Source organism: Netta rufina (genome assembly GCF_964035555.1).
Source record: "Netta rufina genome assembly, chromosome: 2".
NCBI lineage: Eukaryota > Metazoa > Chordata > Aves > Anseriformes > Anatidae > Netta > Netta rufina.
The window spans coordinates 138454057-138478502 of NC_140124.1; the positions used below are offsets into that span (position 1 = coordinate 138454057).

A 24446-nucleotide genomic window follows, 5' to 3' on the forward strand; every position below is an offset into this window, starting at 1 on the left:
GGATAGGAATAAGGATATAAATCCAATAAACTGTAATCCACTTAAAAGGAAGTGGTGGCTTCGTATCTTAAATAGTAGTTATAAAGGTTGATATGGCCATTGCTTTGCAAGAGGCTCTATATAAAATTTTTCATGCCGAGCACTAAAGAACTGTTGATATATTAACTTCATAACTTCCATCTGGATATGAGTTTCTCTGACAATTTCGTTAGGGTTTGCTCAGGGTTCAAGGCATATATAACCATTTTTTAGTAGGTGTAAAACTAGCTTTTGATACAGAAGAAAAATAGAGTCTGAAAATCTTACAATATCATAAAATTATTCCTTCTAAAGCAATATTGCTTTGGAAAAATTCTGCAATGTATTAGACATTGTAAGCGTTAGAACTCAGTTAACATTTGATTTGAAATGATGCTGTTTTGCATGAAACCTGGTAAGAAGTAAGTGTGTACTCAATAATTCAGCCCATCTATAAAAACTTTATTAAGGAGAATGATTTTTATTTTGTTTTCTGAAAATATGGAATGAAAATTGCTCATAGTTACACTTTTTCAATAGTTAATCTTTATATACTGCTATGTGCCTTAGTTATAGACTGGCATTTGCATTGGTTTATCTGAACCTGTTTCATATTTCTGGCTGTACCTGTGACTGTTCAGATATTACTGATAGTTGCAGCTATTAAATTGTCTTAGTTTGAGAAACTTGACTTGCAAATATTCATCTTTGTTTCTACAAAAATTAGTTTATCAAAAAAAATAATAAAGTAAGATCAATGAAAATTAAGGACAAAAGTGATAATAAAGTGTTCAGAAAGATGAAAAAGACAGAATTTAAGCAATACAATGGAGTAAATCTTTTCCAGGGCTTTGTTTATGAGAAGGCCTATTAAAGTTAATTCCTCTTGGGTCAGAGAGGAAAATGTAAGATGAAATGGCATGTCCTCTTCTCCCTGTTAGAGCAGTATCTTGAGATTCTTGGGTCTAGGAACTGATCCTGGGTCCTCTGCTCCTCTTGAATCCAGGCTCCCTGTTAGTACGTTAGCGTTGTTACTCAAGTCATCTTACTGGATATGAGCTGTTCTGAGTAGCTCATAGTTACTATCATTTTTCCTAGTTTTTTGTCCTTTTTGTTTTTTCATTTTCTGCCAGTAGTTTTCTAGGCATTTAAGGGCCATTTAAAGCATAACCTTTATCCAATTTCTCATAATACATTGCAAAACCCTAAGTAATTTCTTCTTCTTTAAGTTTTGGAAATACATGAAAAAATGCTTCTTAAACAACATTTCCTCATCTATCTTTACACTTTTTTTTTTCCTTTTTTTTTTTTTTTTTTTTTTTTCTGGTTTAGTGCCTTAAAATACATTATTGTTGCAGGTCAAGGTGTTAGTCACATCTTCTTAGTTCCATCTGCTTAATCAATGTCATGTTGATAGAAGCAGCAACCTCTCTTAATATCTTTTATTTTCACTTTTTAAAGCATGTAGAATAACTATTTCCAGCTTCTGCTATTCATCAAAATTGCAAAGATTGTTCGATAATGTCCAGCATTTATGGAAGAATCTTTCGTCTGGAACAGAGTTAAATCACTGTAAATCCACCAGTGTGGATGTCCTACAGACAGGACAGATATACATCAGTCAAAATTACTTGTCTTCTTTATTATTCCAGGCTCATTTGGTTGTGTATCTGATAGTCGTTCACAGCCAGCCCATTAACTCTTTTGTTCTCTTCAAGCAGTTTTTTCCTCAAGGAGTTGACTACTCGGTTCTCTTTTGTACTTTCTCTACTGGTGTTTGTTTCAGTTACTGCTTATCAGCTTTGATAATCTTTAGTTTTATACTTCTATGATGAATTTCCATTATGAAGAACCTGAATTTCTGAATTCGTTCTTAGTCTATGGCATTTTGACATTTCTTTTTGTGATAGTTGCCCCTTTTGAAGGGCTCCAGCTATTTCCCTCCTAAAGGAAATGGAGGCAATGTTGACAAGACGCTTACTCCAACATATATCTGAGAAAGACAATAGGCACATGTGCAGTGTCAGTGACTGCACTGCCCTTGGGATACTGGCTTTCTTAAGTACTCTCTGTACCCCACTCCAGTTTTTCTTGGCTTTTTAATGTGGCAGCACTAGCCGATATCAGTTCACACTGCTAGAGCTACTCAAATTGAACATATATCATATATATATAAAATTGACATCATGGCTGGGCAAGTAGTGCTATAATTACATTCTTATTTGTATCCCCCAATTCACAGTTTTCTGGATTATTGCAGGCTAGTTCATAATTTGACATTCACCCATTTTAAATTGTCTGACATAGACATCATCTCAATGACAGAATGATCTCAAGATGTTTATCCAATTGTTTTTTAAATGAAAATATGCTGTTTTTCTAGGTTTACCAATATTAGTAGTTCCTCCCCAAAAAATATCTTCTGAAAGCCTCTCATAGCATGAAATTACTTCTCAACTTTTCTATCTCAGAGCTCGTCTTAGTCACTGAAGACACCACACTTTGTGCTATTTTCATTTTTTTCACTTATCCATTGAGGTTTAAGTTCGGAAGACAGTAAAAGGTGACTTCTGCACATTTTGTGTAAAATGTGCAGTGTATTTCAGGCTGCAAATTTCTTTTGCTTCACTTAAGGAAACAAACTTCTGCTTCCATTCTGTTCTTTGGCTTTCATTTTACCAGTCAGAAATTTTGCAGACTCCATATCCTATTCTCAGTGAAATTCCCTGGTTGCTTAAATTCTGTTTTCCTGTTGATGTAACTTTTCACTCCTGAATTGTATCTGAATATAATTCGAAAGTAGAAGTTTAAAATGACTTATTTATGAAAATATATGTTCAGAAGATACTGCTGAACATGTAGTAGATAAATGTGTTCTGTGTTCATTGCTATCTTAAAAATACAGTGAGAGAAAGCACAACATAAAAGAAACAACCTTTAAAATGCCTGAAATACCTGTGCTGTTTATTCCATATTCAGGAGGACTAGGCATGAGAGAAGAGTGCCTAATACATATTATGATGACACAACCTATACTCCTGAAAGGTATTTTTATTTCTATCATAAAAATAGATAAAGATGAGTAATGCATTTTTCCTGAAGTGTAGTCTAAAATTTTTAATTCATCTAGAGTGATGATACTTAAGTTTATAGTGCACTATGTGCAACATTTTGTTAAATACAGACCAACTAATCTCCAGAGCTTTAAGTACTTCATTTTCTTTTAGCCCTTTATTGCCTTCACTCTGGAGCTTTTTTAAAGGGTATCTCTTATTCAAAAAAATAATAAAAAAAAAAATTAATTGGAAGATGTGGGAGGAAAACTGATTAGTGCATAGCAGTTAGGTATAACTGAAGGCTTTTCCCCACTTAACTTCTAATGGCTAACGTTATCAGTCACAGAGAGTGATTACAGGAAAATTTAGAATCGTCAATTTAATACTTTTAATATCTTGCGTGACTTAAGAAAGTCCTCAGCTTTTGACATGTTAATGCCCATACTGACTTAAAAATGACTGAAAGTCTTCGACCTGATTCTGAGTGCTTGCTGTGCTGGAGCCAAAAGCACTATTGTTCTTCCTAAATTTTTATAGGCATATAGTGTATCACAGTGAACATAACTAAAATCTGAAGTGTAATCTGAAAGCTTTCAGAGTATCTCTGGAATTAGTTATGTGATAATAACACTTCACGTTTAAAGAGAGACACAAAGTTCAAAAAGAAAGATATCCAAAGAAAGAAGCAAGTTTACATTCCTATCCCTTTATACAATTAGATCTTTACATTTCTTTGTCCTTTTTTAAAGCAATATCTGTTGTCTGTATACAGTATGGGAGCAGGTAAAGCAAGAATTATTTACTAATAGCAAGAATTTTATTTTGCTGCTATGAATAAGCAGTCATATTCAACAAAAACTAAACCGCAGTTTTAAAGCCAGTCTTGTTTATTTATGGTGCCTATAACAAAGCACTTTTACAGAAGAAACTTACCTAAATACTGGCTAGCTGGAGACAGTGGCTTCAGTTTTAAGGACACACACAAGCAGGGCAAGTGTAAAGATACACCTGTCCTTCTCCAGCTGTATTCTAATTAAGACTAAACTAAATCTAAATCTAATCTAAGTTAAATTATATTGAAGTATCTTTCATCCAGTCAGTGATTCTGGCTACAAACTATGCCAAAAATGTCATTACTAGTGCCATCCAATTTGATATAGAAGAAACAAGAGCAGCTGAGCAACACTCACATATGCTGCACCCCATACTGTTTTCCCTCAATGTAATGACCAGGAAGTGTGAGATCATGTAGTTTGTGAATATATCTCAAAAATTCAGATTCTGAAACCTGAGAAGTTAGCAAAAAATGGAGTTATGCAAGAAATCCATCATGTATCGTGCTATGGTTCCTGGAAAAAAATAATCATTAAAACCCTCTGATATATATTCAATATTCAAGCCATTAAACAATTCGACCTGCAGAGTTTGGCTGGGACTTTCAGTACAGACAAAGGAAGACTTATATTCAAGTTGGGCACACCATGATCCCTTGATCTTTTCTGAAAATCTCTGTCTTGCTTCTCACCCATTGTCATGTGGAAATCATTGAGCAGTAGGACGACCGCAGTTCCAATGCTGTACCCGAGCAGGACATTGAAAATCTGGAACTGCAGATACCCAGTCGAAGCTCCTTGACCAAATAATAGATGGTTTGCATATATTCTTAACATACTGGGGTAAAGCTGCCGAAACAGATTATCCTTTGGTGTCTGAAATCAAAGCATCATTTTTGTCCCATTGTTTCTTTTCTCCATGGCTCTACTTTCAGATAAAATGTTTCTACATGTGTTTTGATGCTATCTTCAATTTATTTGTTGAAACACTGCTGCAAATGTTTAGGTAGCCCATATTTAATACCTGGAAGAACAATATAGGTATAAAATTTAATTGGTTTTCATTGATCTGAGTGAAGTGAGTTTTCTTCTGCTTCTTAAACAACCATATAAAACAAGCAAATAGAAAAATGAATAAATTAGAAAAATTTAGGCTTGTGGAGTTAAAAGCAGTATTTTACATTATTGCTACACAAAATGTTATTTTTCTGAATGTTAAATCTCCACAATTACTTCTTAATACTTGAAAAACTCAGTAGCTCTTGAAAACTTGATCAGTTAGGCTTTATGGAACTGAAATTCATAGCTAAACTGCTAAAAAGAATAAAGGTAAAATATATTAAGAATTCTGTCAGGAAAAATAAAAAATAGAGTGCTTGTTTTTTAATTTAAAAAGATTTGATTTTCTTCATACCTAAGAGAAAGTAGAAAATATACAAAGTGATTTGGAAACTGTTGGAAAGCTTCCCATTTTATTGAGAAGTGATCGTGTCATATGAATTAGACTGTTATTAATAATACATATGTTTCTTTATAACGCTTCTTTATTTTAACTGCATTGTAAAGGTGGTACAATGGTGCAAGTTCATGGGCAGATCATGTAGTCAATGGTTCAGCTGAAAATTATGGGTAAGTAAAGAGTGTAGTGTTGCAGATGTAGCTAAAATGTATTTCTGATCTTTATAATAAGAATTCGTTTATTATTGTACTAAACTTATTCCGAATAAGTACATTTTTTTTCTTTATCTCTTGCTTTCTTGACTCAGAACCAAGGCACATTTATGTCTTTTTTTTTTTTTTTTTTTTCTTTTCCAAGATTAAGCTGTTTTATTCAGATACAGATAGAAAAAGAACATTAATTATGTTTGAACTATTTTTAAAATATGTTCTCACTGCTAAGGGCTGCTTTAATGAAAAAGGGCTTTTTAAGTGATAATACCTGCCTACATTCACGCTGCTGGGGCATGTGCCTTTGAGACCTAATTCTTTTTAGATTTAGAAAAGTCCTAGCTCCAACTGTCTAACCTATCTCCCCATGTGATTGATGTATCACCCATGTAAAGCACTGTGTACATTAAACTCTGCAGTTCTTCCCACCTGTACTTGGCTCCTGATCAAAGGAACACACAGATTTTCCTTACAGAAACTCTTGCTATTAGTTTGACTTCACTGCTTCTCCCTCATTTTCTTCTAGCTCTTGCAACATTTATCTTCTTTATTTTTACTTATTTCCTTTGTGAATATGTGCAGAGCTTGCTTCCTTCTGCCTTTCTATGTCTTCTAAATAGGAGGTGGACTATGCCAGTGACGTATTTTGGCTGACTAAAACTAACATATGGTAGAGGTCCAAGTTGCTGATAAATGCTAAAGTTCTTGAGTTAAGCTCCCACTGATTTGCTGGGAATTTTTCCTTGATAAAGTCTAATAAGAGGTACAAAACTGTATCTAAAAAATATTTGTTATGTAATTAATTGTGTAATTATACAAAATAATTCTGTGCATGGGTATCTCAAAAGCTATAATTTTGTGCAAACAAATTATAACGTAAACTCTCCATGAATATTGAACTAATTCTTTGCATTGGTTTATTTTTTACTTATCCATAAGTTTAATATTGACCCTACTTTGAATTTTAGGATGCTATTTATTCTTTTGTGGCTGTACAAGAGAATATATACATCTTCGCAGGTACAGTCATGTGCCTGAAACAGATAATTGAAAGACTGTAAGGCTGTACTCAGTTGAATAAAACAAGCTGTATAAAACAGCTTTATACTGAAAACAGAATTACCTAAGGGGTTACTTACAGTTCACCTGTAGTCCTAATGCTATTTAAAGAAAATTGTAATTCATATTTGTCCAATATATGTTGACTAATTCCTATATAAGGAATTCAGAAAGTAAAGGAGAATGTGACTTTGTTGACTTGAAACTAAGTAAAGTGGGATAAGGCATTTTCATGAAAATTTCTCTGCTTTCTGGATGAGTTTATAAGGGTCTTTTGGCTTAACATCAGTGCAGCCATAAAGACTTACTTGGAACAATATTTCTTTACTAGCTCTTTGAGGCAGAGTTCCACTGATTGCTGACTCTTCAAGTGTTTTCAGTAAATGCTTTTTTTTTGTGCCACCAGCAAGGGTTGTGTGTAGTTCTTCCTGGGAAAGTGCACAAGCATGCTGAAAATGGAGAACATTTGAAGAAGGCTGAAAAGTGCTTAGTGTAAACAAGGCTTTTGTATTTGCTTGTGATAATCACATTAAAATAGTTTTAGCTTACTTCAGTTGTCTTAGATTTAGTACAGTATACATCCTGACATAGGTAAGTATCTGAGAAAAAATCAGATTTGTAACTTGAAAAAAGAACTTATTTTGAGTACTCTGTCCCAATTTAAATTTATCTCCAAAAGCTGTGCAAAAAGAAAGAAAGGATAAGAACTTTTGTTGCAAATCAATATGACTTTTAAGTACACTGTAAGGCATAGAACATACTTTAATAGAATAAGGACTACTGAAATGGATCAGATTCTGTTCATATCAGTAGATTTACTGAACACCTTTAATGGTAACAGTGTGATATTTTGCTCTTTCATGATTTAAGAGCTTTAAAGATAACAAAGAATTACATAACTGCTTATCTTGGAATGATCTGATTGAAATCCTGTTCTTCTCATCAAGTGACAAAACTCTTGTTGTCTTGTTGACATTGAGGTCCGAGTTACAGGTCTACTGCAAGAGGTAAAGAAAAATAAACATGGATATGCACTATTAAGCGTAGTTTGAGATATTTTATTAATTAAATGTCTGACACATTATTGATCTTCTAAAATGTTAACTTAAAAAAAAAAAAGAGACCAACTACAACTTGTACAACTCAAGTTTGAATTAAGACATGAAAAAAACAACATGAACTACCAAGGACAAGTGCTTTGCAAATTTGATATTTAGTCCTGCACAGTATGAGGGCATATTTAGGTACACGCTTGATTTTGAGCGTGTACCTAAATTTTGATCTAATTCACATAATTAGTCTATAGTCTAAGTGCTCTCTCTGCATTTGAACATTCAAGCCTTAGTGGGAAATGTTGCTCTATGAATTGTGTTATATACCACTTACTCTTCAGTCATGAACAGTATGTTCATCAGAACCCTTGAGTGTTTGTGTCACTCTTCATACATTACGATCACACATTCAAGTTGAGTGGGTGAAATTTTGTATTCCAAAATGGGGAAAAACTGTGTAAGAAAGTTAAAAAGCTGGAACAGTTGTACTTAGGAATATTTCTAATATTTTAATTAAAATTTAGATGGTTATCCTAGAGAGAGTCAGATAAGTATATTCAGACTTGAGCTGGGCAGGAACTGGGGAGGAAGAAGATTTCATTTCTCACTGAGAATTTTGTGTTTCCAGCTTTTGAATGTTAATCATGTTTATCATAATCTTCAGTGAATCATCTTAGGAAGATGCAGATATCTGTTCCTGCCATGGGATTCTTTAATTTGTGTCAACTGAGTGTTTTGTTAAAGATGCTAACAGTTAGAAATAGTTGGTAAAAGACAAAGTACTATAAAAGGAAATTGGCTATATAGGTGAGAATGTATTTTATAAGTATCAAGAAACAATTGGATAAAACCAAACATTTAACATATTATAGTATAATTCTACTTAAATATCTCAGACTTTTAAATTAGTATTGAAAGAACACCTCCATACATTTCGTATTTTAAGTACATAATAAAAACATGATTACATATTAATATGAGAAATTTAACAGGTCAAGCCAAATAAATGAATAAGATATGAGGCAACATAAATGTTGCTTGCATTCTTTGGTCCACTTTAGTGTGAGGAAATTCTAACCTTGAAGGTTCCGTTTTTGAGAAATTACCTTTAAGTAAAATACTGGAAACTGATTTTTAAACTACTGAAAGTTAACTGGTTAAGTTAAACTACTGTTACTAGCTCATTTGCAGTACTTTCTGACGTTTTAATGCAGATACATATAGCATCTGTGACAACTGGTTTTATTGATATTTGATTGTAATAGGTAGCATAACCTTCTATCTGCATCCACAGAATCATAAACTAATTTGGGTTGGAAGGGACCTTTTAAAAATGATGGGGCTAACTCTCTACAGAAAGGCCTTTGCTATTTCTCAGTAAACTACCGTAAAATCTGTGGATGAGAAGATGCATCACAGAGAGTAAATCTCTATAGATGTAGCTGTATGTGCCTTCTTTAAGCATTTTAGCAATTGCATCATGCTATCACATGTTAGTATGATTAAAAATATGTCTACAACAAAATCACTAAAGTGACTGCAGTGCCATATACAGATACCTGAGCAAGCTGTAAGCAACTGAGTTTCTGTAGCTGTAGCTGCCTGCACATAGCAGTGTGGAGCACAGTGTGCCTGGGATCACAGCCGAGTGCTCTGCTCTGTCTGCATAGCTGCATTAGCTATTAGAAAAGTAGCTCAGATAATGGCATGCTACAGTGTAGTAATTCCTGTGACTGTCAAGTAAATATACCTGTAGTTATATAAACCACAGTGTGGTGTGCGTGTGAATGTCTGCATGTGTGTGTATATATGGATATATAAATATGGTTGAATGTTACTGCAGCTTGCTTTACCTTCTGCTTTTGTTTATTTTGTGAGAATATTTAAAAGCATTACACGTCTGGCTTTTAAAAACTATAGCACACATAATTTTATATTAAGTTCCTTTGTAGGTATGGATGATTGATTTGGTGAGGCTAACCAGTCACTAATTTATCTCCGTATTTTGGCAGTGTACTCCCATTTTCCATTACAGTACTTGTGACTCAAATTTAAATTTGCTCTTGGTACTAGAAATCTCAGTTGTTTGTAGACATGCTTATTTATGTTATGCTAACAGAGGATCTTGTGTCTGTGACTAAACAGCAAAGTTCCTATAGCTAGTAGAAGAATAACATGTCCAAGGATTGAAATCCAGCAACCATCCACAGACACTGACAGGTATTACCCTTATATATTAGCTGGAGTTTGAAATTATGATCATTAGAAAATGTATTGCTGTATTTTTCTTGTTCTGTGCTCAGTGTTTCTAGATGAAAAAAAAAGATGTGCTAGGAGCTGAATTATAGTGTATTGTAATTCTACAACAATTCTATTTTTATTTCTTCAGCTTTTTGTTACAAGAACAACCTAGTACTTATGAAATTTTGATTGGCATGATCTCATAGCCTACTTTTTTAGTCTTGAACATGGTAAAATACTTTTTTAGTCTTGAACACAGTAAAAAGATGTTATATGTGGAATTTCAAATAAACTTTCATTTTTTTTGGGGGGAGGAATAAAGTATTTGCGTTGTAAGCTCTTATGATTGCTTACTATGGAAAAATGTCAACCTTTTGTAAGGTTTTCTCTATACATGAGTCTATACATCAATGAATGCATTAATTTGTTGAAAATTTTCTTTTTTAAAAAAATTTGTTAATAAAAGTAACAAATCTGAAAAATTAAAAATCAGAAGTAGTTACCTTCTGCATTGGGAAAATAATTATGTTTTGCAATTTCCGGAATATGAATATAGAACAATGCAGATAAATCAGTAATTAGTATTAAATGTGTAGCATCTTTGGTTAGATATTTTAGCTACAACAATTTACAGTGATACTTAGGTATGTTGGAATCCTAATTCTAGTTTGGATGGGTTTGGACTATAAAATTTAAATTTAAATACTCACAGAGCTTTTCTGCATGGTGGCTTACAGAGAGCTCAAACAGTTTCAAAGCGATAGATGTGCTTGATTAAAAAGTAGACCCTGCTCTGCTCTTTCATTGTTGTGAGAGTTATGCCCACAAGTCTTGTAGATTTTGACAGAAGAGTTGGCCCCCTACCATGAATGATTTCCTTAGCAAAGGTAGAAAGGATGTTATGTTAGACAATGCTAAAGAGGAAGAGGTCGCTATCATGAACTTTATTTTTTATAATAAGTCTGTTGGCAAAGATAAAAAGCTGTCACATATATTAAAATATTATGTAGTTGTTGAATATCTTTTATCTTTTCCTCTTTAAAAATCAGTAATTCATATTTTATGACCAGAATCGGCCATTTTATGTCCTGTAGTCAGACTAGAGAAAAGTTTCATCTAGATAACTTGGGACCATAAGCACTCCAGAATATTACCTGAAGTCATGAACATCTGTTTTTCATCCATTGAGATGTCTTAAAAACTCTCTCTCCGTGCCTGTGGTTTAACTGTAGTGTTAATACGTTGTTGTGTATTGTGGTGGATGAAGAGCAATAACTGTCCAAGCTGGTTATTGGAGTGGTATTTTTTCTGTAAAAGGGACAGTTCTTCTCTGAAGACCTGGGTCTTAAAACACATTTCTACTGTGAAAATGATTTTAAAAAGTTAGGACAAAGAATATTCCTGTTTCACTCTAGACTATAATGTGTCTGTTGAATTGTTCTCTGTATGTGTATGGTCAAAAAACACAGTGATGTTCTCAAGTGGAAGGCTGTCACACTTTTATAGCTCTCCATTTGCTACTGTGGGTATGGAGAGGTTTGCAGCTTGTAAACCTATAATGTGAGGGTAGCACCTCATCTGAACCTCAAGATTACACTTACTCTTCAAATCCTTTGATCTACAAAAGCAACAGTGGTGCCAAAGTTTGATCTAAGAGGAAAAGGTTCACTGCCAAAATCTGTGTTCCCTTTCCCTTCTGGCAACTCCCTGTTGTTTTTCTACCTGAAGTAAATACCAGCTGCAGATTGCAGCAAATTGACTAGTTATATTAACTCAAATATGAAATTTCTGAGGCCTTTGCCTGTTAGCACAGAGGTTAGATACCGTGGCCCGCCCCATGATGCTCTCCAGAATACAAACAACCCCACTAAGTCATTAGTATTGGCCCTAATGGTAAAAATGTCTTCCTGCCTTCTGAAAGAGGCAATGAGTCAGATCCCTGGTATCCTAAAAACTATTTCTTATTAACATCTAAAGAGAGCGAAGCCTTAGGAATAACAAATGAAAGAGGCTTAATTTCTCATGAAATGTTTGCATGAGTCGTGGTTGCTACTCACCTGTTCCTCTGTGTGTCCTACCTGATGTTGGGACAGGGAGAGAAATAGAAAATGGAATGAAACCTACTTTTGGTGGGAGACCAAAAGGAGAAAATAAATCTCTGTCAGCTCACTTATTTTCTAACATGTGGGTACACAAAATCGGGGTGGGCTGTCTGGACCTTGGCCATATTCTGTAATTATGCTGAATTCAGGAGTTGTTTTTCTTAGAATTTATTCCCATAGTCAAAAAGTTATTTTTTTTAACCACCATGCAGATGGGTGACAGCTTTCTCACCTTCTGTAGCACTAAAAACTGTCTTAAACAGTTACCTTAAACTAAGCAACTTTCATATCAAAGCTAAGGTTGTGTTTCTTTATTTGCCCACAATGTAAAAGAAGCGAGACAGTGGATGTTTTTGCTGATGAAGCGTCATATTCAGAATCAGAACTGATAGAAGAAGAAGCGAGGTAATTTTTTTGTGGTTTTGTGCCAGGCTCATTGTACTTTTCCTCTGATCTTTTAGTGCCTGAGCTTACAGTTGCCATTATGTTTCTCAGTGTGGTGTGTGTGCTTGTTAGGAGCTTCTAGATGTAGGTTCTTGGTGAATGGTATTATTCTGAACCTGTCTGTGGCCATTCCTTGTTGCTCTCAAGGAATCCAGCTGTTACCTCATGGAAGGCACAAGGAGACATTTGTTTTAATGAATACATGTATTGACCCATTCAGCAAAGTTTGCCATCCTAGAGAAAACTATATTCTGCCCCAATATAGTCTTAGAAAAAAAATGTTGTTAATGACATAAGACTCTTCATACATAATGAGGCTGTGGTGTGTCTCTCTCTCATTTTTGATACTAATTGAAGTATGAATTCTTGTTACACGTAATCACCATCCAGTCACTCTTTGTATTAACAGACTTCATTGTAAAAAGGATGTCTGAGCTGAATAAAAAAACCTAACAGTTCACCGTGTGTACTCTGTTGCTGTTCAGTTACTCTTGTAGAACTGGAAGCAGTATGAATGTAATAAGCAGCTTCATCATGATATAGATTTTACTTTTAAAATTACCTTGATTTTACATATTTTATCGTATTGCTAGCCATTATTACTCCTTGCAAATACAAAAATTACACTGTGTAGAGGTTAGGCTTGATTAATTTCTGAAAGTAATGACGTGATTAATTGCCTGTGATAGCAGAAGGCCTGACCAGTTGATGCAGAAATTCCTTTTTTTGTTCAGTCTACTTTCTTCCTGTTGCATCTGTTGCTGACTTTTTTCATTGCTGTTTTGACACTATTCTTTAGGCTGAGGGTTAAATAATTTTTTTCTTTAATTTATTTTTGATTATAACCCAAAATTTCTGTAGTTGGAGGAACCTCTGAAAGGACTAATGGTATTGTAGATCATCTGACTGTATTCCAAGTACTGCATATAAATCCATCACTATGGCCTAGCCAATATTTTAACAAATGTCCTGAGAATAGTAATGCAGTTAACAGTGCTACATATTAATTACAATGTCTGGAATGTGACCAAATTTGCTTTGGACTTTCCTACAAACAATTATTAAAGAGTGCTACCTCTGAAGGTAATGGAGTCTGTAAAAATCTATTGATGTGAGTAAAAACGCTCAATTAAAATGCACAATTAAACAACTCCTTAGCATCAGTGAGACTTAATATTATGCCAGCTATTTTTTTCCTCCAAGGTTGATGTATTATTAAACAGAAAAACAGTATTTTTACCCAGAAATTGTCAGGAAACAGACTATTGCATAGATAGTCATTACTGTGACATTGGAAACATTTCAGCCCATTTATCAAGAATTTGAGCAAGCCAATGCATACATGTTTAAAAAAACTGTATGTTATCAAGAAGCGAACTCAGAAAATTTGCCAAAGAAAATGTAGATAACAAAATTATTTTCTCCAAACCAGTATCATGCAGCATATCTTATAATTAATAGAAAAGTCAACTGAGCTGCTTTTTGACTAACATTACAGGAATTGTGAAGCAGCAGATAGACAGCCATATCAAAGATCCAGATCAACAGAGCAACGGCCTGTGCTAGAGCGGACCAACTCCCGCTCCCGATCCACAGAGCGTCCTGACTCAAACCTCATCAGGTCGATGCCTTCATTAATGACTGGAAGATCTGCCCCTCCTTCACCTGCCTTACCGAGGTGAAACAGACAAATCAATCAGACTAATCCCCTTCTGCCCCACCAGCTCACCATTTTATTTTCCCAGTAGCTAATTGGTATTGCCTCTCATCCTTAGCTGATCACTAGTAGCTCTAGATACTAACCCTGTCAGTGCCAACACACCATTTATATTCTATTCTGGATATAATGGTGTGGCTGCCATTGTAAATTGTTTACTAACAGTATTTAACTACATTTGTTCGTGTGATTTCTCATTGATAGGAATCCTGGATAGTTTCCTACATGAAACACCTCATAATTATCATAATTTTCTCTTACAGAATGAGAAATTATTTGTGTTCATCAGACATCGCTTATGGAACAACCATCATAACATCAAATGAAACTATTTTTTTTATAAAAATGTTTCTTCAAATGAACTGTACTAACTTTGTGTTTTAACTACCATTTTAACCACCATTTTTTCTGACTACATTTTACTGTGCCATAGTCTGTATTGTTCCTGTTTGAATACTTTACCTTTACCAATTGACACTTTGCAGATGTCTATACATTACTCTGAGGGTAAACATAATTCAGTAAAAAGATGAGTACATTTTGGTCTAGGAGACAGATACTCAGTAAGCCTCTCCTTATTTTAGAGCTGCAGAATACATTCTTTTGCTTTCTGAAAGTGAGAGATAGTAACATCAAATCCCCAGTGAGATGTAGAGTCAAATCCCAGTGTCTTTGCTCAGTTTATTACTTATTTTGTTTATTCAAATTCCTGTAATCTCTTTGCCACTCAATGGGAATTTAACCAAATACAAACTGAGGAAAGATTATTGAATTTGGTCTGTGGATAATTGTATGTGCATGCAGGTATTATTTCCATGTGCACATGAATGTACATACATTTTCTGGCCTGACTGTGCAAACAAGCAGCTTATGGGTGTTTAGCCTTAGTTTGGTTTGTTTTTGTCTTTTTTTCTTTTCAGGGAGAGATTTCTCTTTTCAATCTTTATTATCATTATTATTTATTTATTTATTTATTTATTTATTTATTTTAATGAAAAGAGTTAATAGTTTCACTCTGGGACAGCAAGGGTCCCAAGTGATCTAAAACCTAATTAGTACTTTTATCAGTTCATGAACGTATTTAAGGATGAATTTGTCATTTAATTGCTATGGTTTGTTTTGATATGTGTCTCATAGGTCACATCCTCGAACTGGGTCTGTTCAGACAAGTCCATCAAGTACTCCAGTAGTAGGGCGAAGGGGCAGGCAGTTACCACAGCTCCCACCAAAAGGGACGTTGGAGAGAAGTAAGTGTATGTTTTTCTCCTTAATGACATTGCAAAATTGCTCATGGCAGTCAAGTTCGTATTTTCCTTTGGTCATTACATTTGAAAGCTCTTGAGTTTCTGTGTACAGAACTAGGATTTGATAGTAGTATTGTATTTTGTACTGTATTTCCTTTTATTATATTTTAACATCTACAATATTCTTGACTGAAATGAATCATCAACATTACAGTAGTCATCAACAATATGAACCAAGATGGACTAACTATTAGCACAATCCTGTTCCTTTTGAACTCAAGATATGTTTTGTCACTGACTTCAACAGGCACAGGAAATGATCTTTTATATATTGTTTAGTGAGAAAACTCTTGCTCTTTTGGGAATTAGGAACATAGTTGATCACTTGGGGACTCACATGGAGTGTGTTACAGAGTACTAATGTAAAACCTCTTCACTTTGAAACAGGAAGAGCAAGAAAATAGGTAATAATCTTTAAAATAGGGAAGGCCAGCAAGATAGTTCATGATTCATGTTTTATTGATGCTGTAATTGTGCTGATCTTTAATGTCTCATAAAAGCACTGGTCAATACATAAAAGCATCTTCCAAAATGTTTAGAAACAGAGGACTATAGACATGTTCTTGATAGCAAATGCATTTTCACCCTTTCACATCTAATAACTAGATGTGCTGTGCAAATTCAGTCTAAATGGACATACATTCAAATACACTCGTGTTATTTTTTTTCTTCTTCTTTTTTTTTTTAATCCTTCTAAACATGTATATTGTATCTTTTATAAAACTTACGTTGTTTTTAACCCCTGTGCTTTGGTTCCCTTTTTTTGTTTCTTTTTTGTTTTTTTATTACTTTCCCTAGACAATGGAGACAAGGAGATAGAACCTTTTGAAGGTCTGTACATAAAGGAGGGTTTGTTTTTCACCTGAAAGCCTTTTTAAGAGGTTATATAGGGAAAAATAAACCCAACTGCAATTGATGTTACTTGATTGCATAGACATAGCCAGAAACATTGTGATAATTATTTAGTCTTTTTTGTATTCAGACCCATGGCTCATAAATTTTACAGGATTCTCCATGAAAAAAGATAATAAATAATATTATCTAAATACAATCATCATTAAAAAGTACCTAGATATATACCTATTTTTAAATACTAAGGATTTACAATGCAGCAAATAAGAGTATTTCAAGTTCTATTGAAGCAAGCTAACCTACATATGTATCTATCTTTTCAGGATTAGCACTTCAGGTACTTCAGGAAATTTAAGCATTTGAGGCTATTTGACATATTTGATGTTAACCATGCATTGAGTCAGAACTATGGTTTTTATTGCAAATGTGTTTTTTTACAGTAGCTGAATTACTTGGTATTTTTTTAAAGAATATAGGAGCAAAAAATAATTGAATCAAGATAGTCTTTCAAAAAAGTGATAATACTTTCACATAAAATTAAATCCCATTCTATTTTGTACAATTGAAGCCATTTAATTTGCTTAACAAGCCATAAGATATCAATTGCAGTCCTTTGTTATACCACTGAGGGTCTATATGTAGTATAACTGTATTTGTTTCATCAGACTTTTTAATTTAGTATTTGAAATGTTTATGGTGCTTATTTCCATTTTGGAAGCAAAACTTCATGACAAGAAAACTCTGTTTTCTCAGATCATCACCCTAGTATATTCATTTCTCCGTCGTCTAATGTGCTGTGAAATGCTTATATGAAATACAATCCAGGTGTGTGAGGAAATAATCACATCTAATCACCTGATGTTTGCTGTCATTGCTATATACACTTTCATGATTTACCACTTTTCCTAGCACTTTGCTTAGCATATCTATGTAGACTGTGAGCTCTCTGGGGCAGCAATTTGAAGTACCGAATATTTTTACTGTTTGATTGGAGAGGGTAGCAGTCTTACTTACATCGTAGGTTCCATAGTGAGAAAAATAGTAAATATAATAAAATAATTATTTTTATAGGATTACTAGAATTGTTTACTCTGGTAAGTACTGCTGAAACTCTGTTTTTACTTGAAGACTAAGTAATATTTTCCTGTAATTCTGTCTAAAGCGGTCTTTTTGGAAAATCTGGGCTTTGGAAAACTGTGAAATCCACAGATACTGGAGTTTTCATCAAAGTGTCATCAGAGACTCAAGCCACAGTACCTAGACAAATTTCGTATTGAATTTTGCAAGTATAAAGGTGGAAAATACCGTAGTTAAAAATTCAATCTATAGGTATCCAGCTATCACACAGTATTCTATGTAATTTTCTATCATGAATTAAGAGCTCATATTCTAATTACGATCTAATTCTATTTTGAGGCTTTTTCTATTCTTTTTTAGGATTTTCTAATCCTTTTCTTGAAGGGAAGTAGTCAATTTCTTTAAAAGGAATAACCCTGTACAAGAACAGCAGATTACCTAACTTATGGCAAAGGCAGAATATAATTATGATTAATAGTAATTTTTGACTCTGGAGAATTGCATTTTACAAAAAGTAATTTTCAGCAATTGAAGTGCCAGTAATAAAAACTGAAATCTAGTAGAATCAAAAACACTGACTATAGTTGTATGGGTGGACTTATGGTATTATTTAGCAAATAAATCAGCAAGTAAACCTGAAAACTTTGTATACATTTGAGTAGATTTTTGTGTGTTATTATAAGACCTGTTGGTATTCAAAAGAGTTGCCTCAATAAGGGAAGGTTGTATGACTGTACTGGAAAATGCCATTGTCTTGGAGAAGTAGTCCTTTCTGTTCCCATAGAAGCATATAGTTGACTTAAATGAGAGGAGATTTTATATTGCATGGAAACACACTGTGAAGGCTAGCTTTTCTGTAATTTGAAATCAAGGATTCTGTGACTAGATAAAGTTAAAATTATACCAATGAAAGGAATTAATTAAATATATGTTGTAGATAAACAGGAGTTAGAAGGCATTTGAGTCTTGTAGAAGAAAAAGAAAAACCTCTGTAACTCCTACAGTATCCACATTTAATTTGTATAAATTTGAATAATCTATTGCAAGGTGGCCATTGCATAACGTTTCTTAAAATGTAGTGCAAATGCCGGTACTCAGGTAGGAAGAAGGGAGCTATTTGCAATTTTGTTCTCGTGCAGCACTCAGTATAAGGTGGAATATGTCTTGCTCACATTTATGTGATTAGAACTGGAAGGGCAGGAATCTACAGGAAAAAAACCTGTGGGTAACTGCTTTACTGATTAGGATCAGCATTAAAAGAAATTGGCCTGAGATTTAGTTCAGTGAACTGTGTTATGTGGTTGTAGATTCTTGTTCCAAGAATCTTTTAGATTCTAAACTCCAGAACAGCCACAGAAATTTGTTTTTATGGAATTTATCTGAGTAGCTGTGAACGACCATTCCTAACGGTAGAACACTGACGTATCTGCCTTCTTCTCAATCCCCCACATACTCAGCAGGAAAGCATCCAGATATGACTAGCTATGTTGCATTTGCAATCTTTCATGGTCATGAATCTTCGCCTAATTCCTTAGCTTCCTGCAGCTGCATTGTTTCAAGTATCAGATTTACCTGTTCAGTGAGACTGGGTATCTCTGAAATGTACATTATTATCTTAACTAGCTAGAACGTTCCATGAGCATCTAGGTAATTTTACTTTTGCTTGTAACTTCTTCATGTAGTATATTTTCATGTTAGATGAATGGAAAATTGTTCTGGTCTGGGACCACTTAAGGTTTGACCAGATTTCCACTAACAACACGCCACAGGACGTTAGCTGAATTTATGCATATTTTTAAGTTATGATAGAGGTACATATATCTTGTTTATAATCAACATTTGTAGAAAAAACAAGAGTATTAAATAGTACCTGGTTTTAGCATTTAAATTGGTATATGCCTCTTAAAGGTTCTGTGTTATCCATACTATAGACCATAAATGAATACTGGGATATTTATAACTCTGTAAGAATTAGCAAGACCTTTTTCTCCCTGTTTGTTTCTATATTATATTCCTTTGTTCTTCCTCATCTTGGTAGAAGGGTGAACTCAAGGACTGCTTGCTGCTAGTTAAAATAGAACACTATAAAGTGGTCTTGAAAATATTCAATATTAACCCTTTTGATTTACTGTTAATTACTAATCAAAGAGGGAGTATTTTTTCCTAACAGAGATTTTTCCTTCTACTTCCTAAGAATTAATATAGCTCTTCTTCATCCCTACCAAAAAAAACAAAACAAAACAAAACAAAAACAAAAAAAAAAAAAAAAAAAAAAAAAACACACAAGAACACACCATTCATCCAACCAAAAACCTAGAAGATTGTCAGGCCAAACAACTACCATAAAACCTTAAAGTATAAAAATGAAGTGCTGAGAAATTCAGCTGATAGTAGAGCTCAGCCAGAATTTGCCCTTCTATTTATGCTCGGTGGTACAGACTTTAATTACATGATCTCATAATAATCTGGTGTTATGAGGAAGTTATTTCAGAGACCATTAAAGCTGACATTAATACTGATTAACTGTCCTCTCTTAATTTCAGGTATGGGTGGTCTTATTCCAGAATAAAATTATCTACAAATGGAATTAACAGGGGTAGTTGATTAGCTTTAATCAGGGATAGCTGTCAGCCATAACTCCATTTTTTTTTTCCTCTCACTCTGACAGAGTTTCAAGGCTTTAAATGAAAATAGCTATACTATCAACTGCATTGTCACAAGTCAGGCAGAATGGAATGTGAGTTACTGAGATACTCTGATGGTTAGGAAAACACAACTATTTACTGTTTTGTCTCATTCAGAGCATAATTTCCCACTAAATGAACATAATTTTGCAACATAAGAAGGAATTTTATTCTGTATTTTTCAGCACCCTAACGTAGCTTGATGGGATGTAGAGAAAGATTATTATAATGAAGTTGCAGAGAACCTCTATCTACACTGGTCACACTTCTATCATATTCTGTCAGCTGCGCTTTCACAGGTTTTTAAAAATACATGGCATACTGGTAGTTTGCGTTGTAGAACATGATTGATCACATATGCATCATACTGGATAGGAACTTGGACTAACTTAAGCTTGGCTGGGAACTTGTAGTCAATCAGCAGAATTCAAAAACCACAGATATAAATATTTGCACCCATCTTTTTGTGCATACGTTTCTGTGGTACTGATTGTGTGGTGTTAGACATTTTCATTCTTGCACAGGGTTAACTCTTGCATTATGTGTGTTTGACAGCAGAGGGGAATGGCTGTCTTCTGATAATGCAGGAATACCTCTTTTAAATTTTTTTTTTTAAATTTTGTATTTCCGCTAGGAATTTGCAAAAATACACCTTTGGACCTTTGGGTTTTACTTGTGGATGCTTAGTTCAATCTCCTGAGAGGCAGTAGAGTTCAGCCCCTAATTATTCTGAGGACTTTTCAAATATTTTATTTGCATTAGTACAGTTCCATTGAAAAACTTGAGGAAATGTTACCCATAACACAGGGCTTACTTGAAAGGTTCGTACCTTTCAGAGGAAGTAATGGTTCATAGTATTCTCGTGTATTGGCAAAAGGAGGAATTAAAAACCTGTCTCTTCATGCCATTTGAAGGTCTTAACTTCTAGGTCTGATTCTAATATTGGCATAAAGAAAAATGAGCAAACAGTCATACATCTGTGCTCATGACAGCCATGGTTTATTTATGTGTTAGGGTACCAACATGCCAAAACCATTTTAGTTCAATTCTCCTGGAACCAATTTTGTTAAAAGTCTTTGACACACCTTTTATACGTGATTTTTTTCTCAATGAGAAAAGGTTGACTGTAGACACGGTGTCCCTGCTGAATATTTTACAGTATGGAACAGATACAATTTTGGTTGCAATTTAAATATCATGATTTTATCACAGAATTACAAAACAGAAAGCTACGTAGATGTTAGTTTCCATTGCATTGGCATTGATTATTACCTAAATCTTTCTCCTTATTAGCAATAACCAGTTAGAACTAGCATGAAATCATAATTTTAAAACTGCTCGCTAAACCTAAAGTCAAATAATTCAATGAACTGTGTAGTTGCACATAAACCTATACAAGTAATGAGAGAAATGTAAAAAAAAAAACTTGGAAAAAGAGTACAAAAAATCAATAAGTAATCATAATCCGAACCTTGAAAAACTACAATATATTGCATCATATCAAAACAATGCTTAATAACTGGCATTTAAATGAAAGCAGCCTTACGGTACACCAGTTATTCACCACAACACTTTTCTATGTTGTTATGGTTGTTACCCTGGTATTAGATGAGTTTTGTCACAAAAACTTTTGGTTCTTATTTAATGAGATAAAAGAAGTGCACTTATGGTGTTTATAACTTTAATCATACATGTTTATATACCTTCACTGTTATTTCCAGCTATTTCAGTATTCTCTAAGATTTAGATATGCTCTAGGCAGCAGTATCTATCTAGCTATAGGTACTGGTGGAGAAGCACCTATCTTTCTGAATTCTAACCACTCTGAAATCCAGGTGAAAAGCATATTACCTGGCAAATTGAGGATACTTTTTTTTTCCAAGCTGGAGAAACATTTGCTTTGTTTATTCAGCACATATTAAGGTACAGAGTATGCCCACTTGCTTAGGATTTATACATAGTTTTAAATACGCTCTTTGAAAATGTAGGCCTGTCTTCTCTTGCAAGAGAAACTAAACCAAAGCCAAGCAGTAGATGCTTGTGAACCAATTATACATCAATATATGTCTGCTTTTTCTGCTTTGGTATTTATTGTCTGCTTTCTGATGTTTCAATAATTCATTAAGAAATTGGGTTATTAAGGACGGCATATGACCATCATTACTTTCAGAAGAAGGTCATTGGAGTAAACCAGAAGTATTTATGAAAAATAGCAAAAGGATTCATTCAATTTTTAATTCACAGAAAATAATGTATGTGACAGATTGAGGGTTTTTATGTTATTGTGGATGTTTTTTGTTTGATATTTATCTTTTATTTGACAAGCTTGTAACAAAGCATGCATGTTTTTGTCTTGCTTTTTTCCCCCCGTCATACCTTGCTTAAACAAATGCAGCAGGAGATGAAGAAAACAAGCATATTGGAGTGCAGGAATCGGAGGTCGAGGCAGGTCTGTCAGACCACAAGTGCCTATCTCCTTTAGTAATATTTCCCATGAGCATGTAGGGAAGCTTTGCCAGCTAGCTTGTAAATATATTCAATTAAAAATCCAGACAAGACAAACAAGTTCGATATAGCATAGTTTATTTACTAGCTCGTAAATACATAAAATAGTTCAACTTGCAAAAAGCAGTTACTTTTTTTTTCTCCCTCTTTGAAAGTACTCTGTCACTATGATAAGGTTACAGCCTTAGCCAGATCTGAGTGTACACCCCTTAGACGTGTTACCCTCTACTTTTCATTTATCCTTTTGGCAGGCAAGGAAGTAAATATTATTGTGCTGTGACACTTCTTCTTTAGTTTGTGTAGGTGGACTGATGATGCTGAACAAATAGCATTACACTGAAGTACTTAGAATATTTTGCATAATGTCTCTCATCGAGCTTGGAAGACACTTCAATCAGTAGACAAAGGAAGTTAGTATGATAAGAGCTGATGATCAAATCAAATAGATGCAAATATTTTTTGAACTCAAATACCATGTGATTAAAATATACAAATTTACATTCAAATTTCAGAAAACACACAGCCCTGCAGAGATCAAAAGATTTTTTCATATATCTTTTTATTTTTTTTTTCCTGCTCTTAGATTATTTTTTTTCTCAAAGGAAGAATCATAAAAGCTTAAATGTGCATTTACATGCACTGTTAATAGGTCACGTCTGGTCTGCTCTTCGAGTTAAATATTTTCTCACAAAATAATCTGTTATCCCTTTTTATAACTTTATGTGACATTACACCAACTGTTGTGGGTGTGGAAGAGCAGCACAGAGTAGCTTTTCTGGTTGTAAATATTTGGGGCTAGATCAATGCTAAATTTAGCTGTCTAAAATTGTGGTAATAAAAAAGTGTGGTACCAACCTCAAAACCAAGGAGCACAGCCCAGAGAAGGATAATGTGGTGCAGTTATTACTGCAGTTATGTGGAGAGAATCAGGTGCTCCAGCAGGCCCAAAGAAATAATAAGCTCAGCAAAAAAAATCATCTTGCACTAGCTGGTAGGAAAAGTTACCAATGCCTAAAATCCCGTCCCTACTTTACAATATAATTGCTTGAATCACAGTTCATCTGGAATCCTATGACCTGGATTCTGCTTCCATTGGTATTTAATAGAAGAAAATATGGATTGCTGTTTTCTTCTTAAAGCCAGAAATAATTACTGTGATAGGACTCATTACCGGTTCAGAAATCTGGATATTAGAATTTGAAGAGTTGGCAGCTAGAAAGCAGGACTTTTTCTTTAATTGTAGTTTGCAGTAAAGCATCCAAAGTGGCCTTTAAGATCTCAGCCTTCCCTTTTTTACATTATAGTGCAATGTATGTATTCTTGCTTTTGTTGTGATTCTGTCTCTAAGTGTGTGTTGTTCACTCGTGTGCGTACTGTTCACTCTGTGTGTTTTGTGTTAATTCAAGCACATTGCATGGAATTTTGCTAACATACTTTGCAAAATATTTGTGTGTATTGCAAAATATTAGTTATATTGTTCATCATTGTATCTGTTCCTGTTGTTAATCATCGTTGTCTGTTTTTAATGTCATAAAGATTGTGAGGAAAAACATCAAAACCCACCTGTTAATGGGAGAAAAGGCAAGTTGTGATGGTATTGTTGGTGAATTGTGGGTGTTTTCATTTACTTAGTTTTTGCTCTGTGTGTGTGTGTGTTCTGTAGTTCTGCTAGTTCAAAATTAGTAACTTTGTGTATCTTCAATTTTAATGTGTTGTTCTTGCTCTTAGAATAAGTATTTTCAACTGTGGTTTTAAAATCTTTCTTAGAATCAAAAGTTCCAGAAAGATTGTTTTTACGGTTATTGAGTATGTAGTTTACACCACATGTGATCGT

At 34.0% G+C, this 24446-nt stretch overlaps 1 protein-coding gene across 19 annotated transcripts in view; it reads left to right on the forward strand.

The window, feature by feature from the left end:
- RIMS2 (regulating synaptic membrane exocytosis 2) overlaps positions 1-24446 on the forward strand; it is a gene marked incomplete at both ends in the record, with an annotated part of 453369 nt that overhangs the window by 304167 nt on the left and 124756 nt on the right. For 9 of the 19 annotated variants that reach the window (XM_084282091.1, XM_084282093.1, XM_084282094.1 and 6 more), the window contains 2 exons: positions 13972-14151; positions 15328-15437. In XM_084282091.1, the coding sequence (XP_084138217.1) occupies positions 13972-14151; positions 15328-15437 (290 nt within the window). Of the gene's footprint in view, positions 1-2997; positions 3064-5473; positions 5537-9831; positions 9907-12362; positions 12435-13971; positions 14152-15327; positions 15438-16292; positions 16326-24446 lie in introns of all 19 variants that reach the window. The other 10 variants (XM_084282079.1, XM_084282086.1, XM_084282088.1 and 7 more) reach the window with 6 other exon arrangements.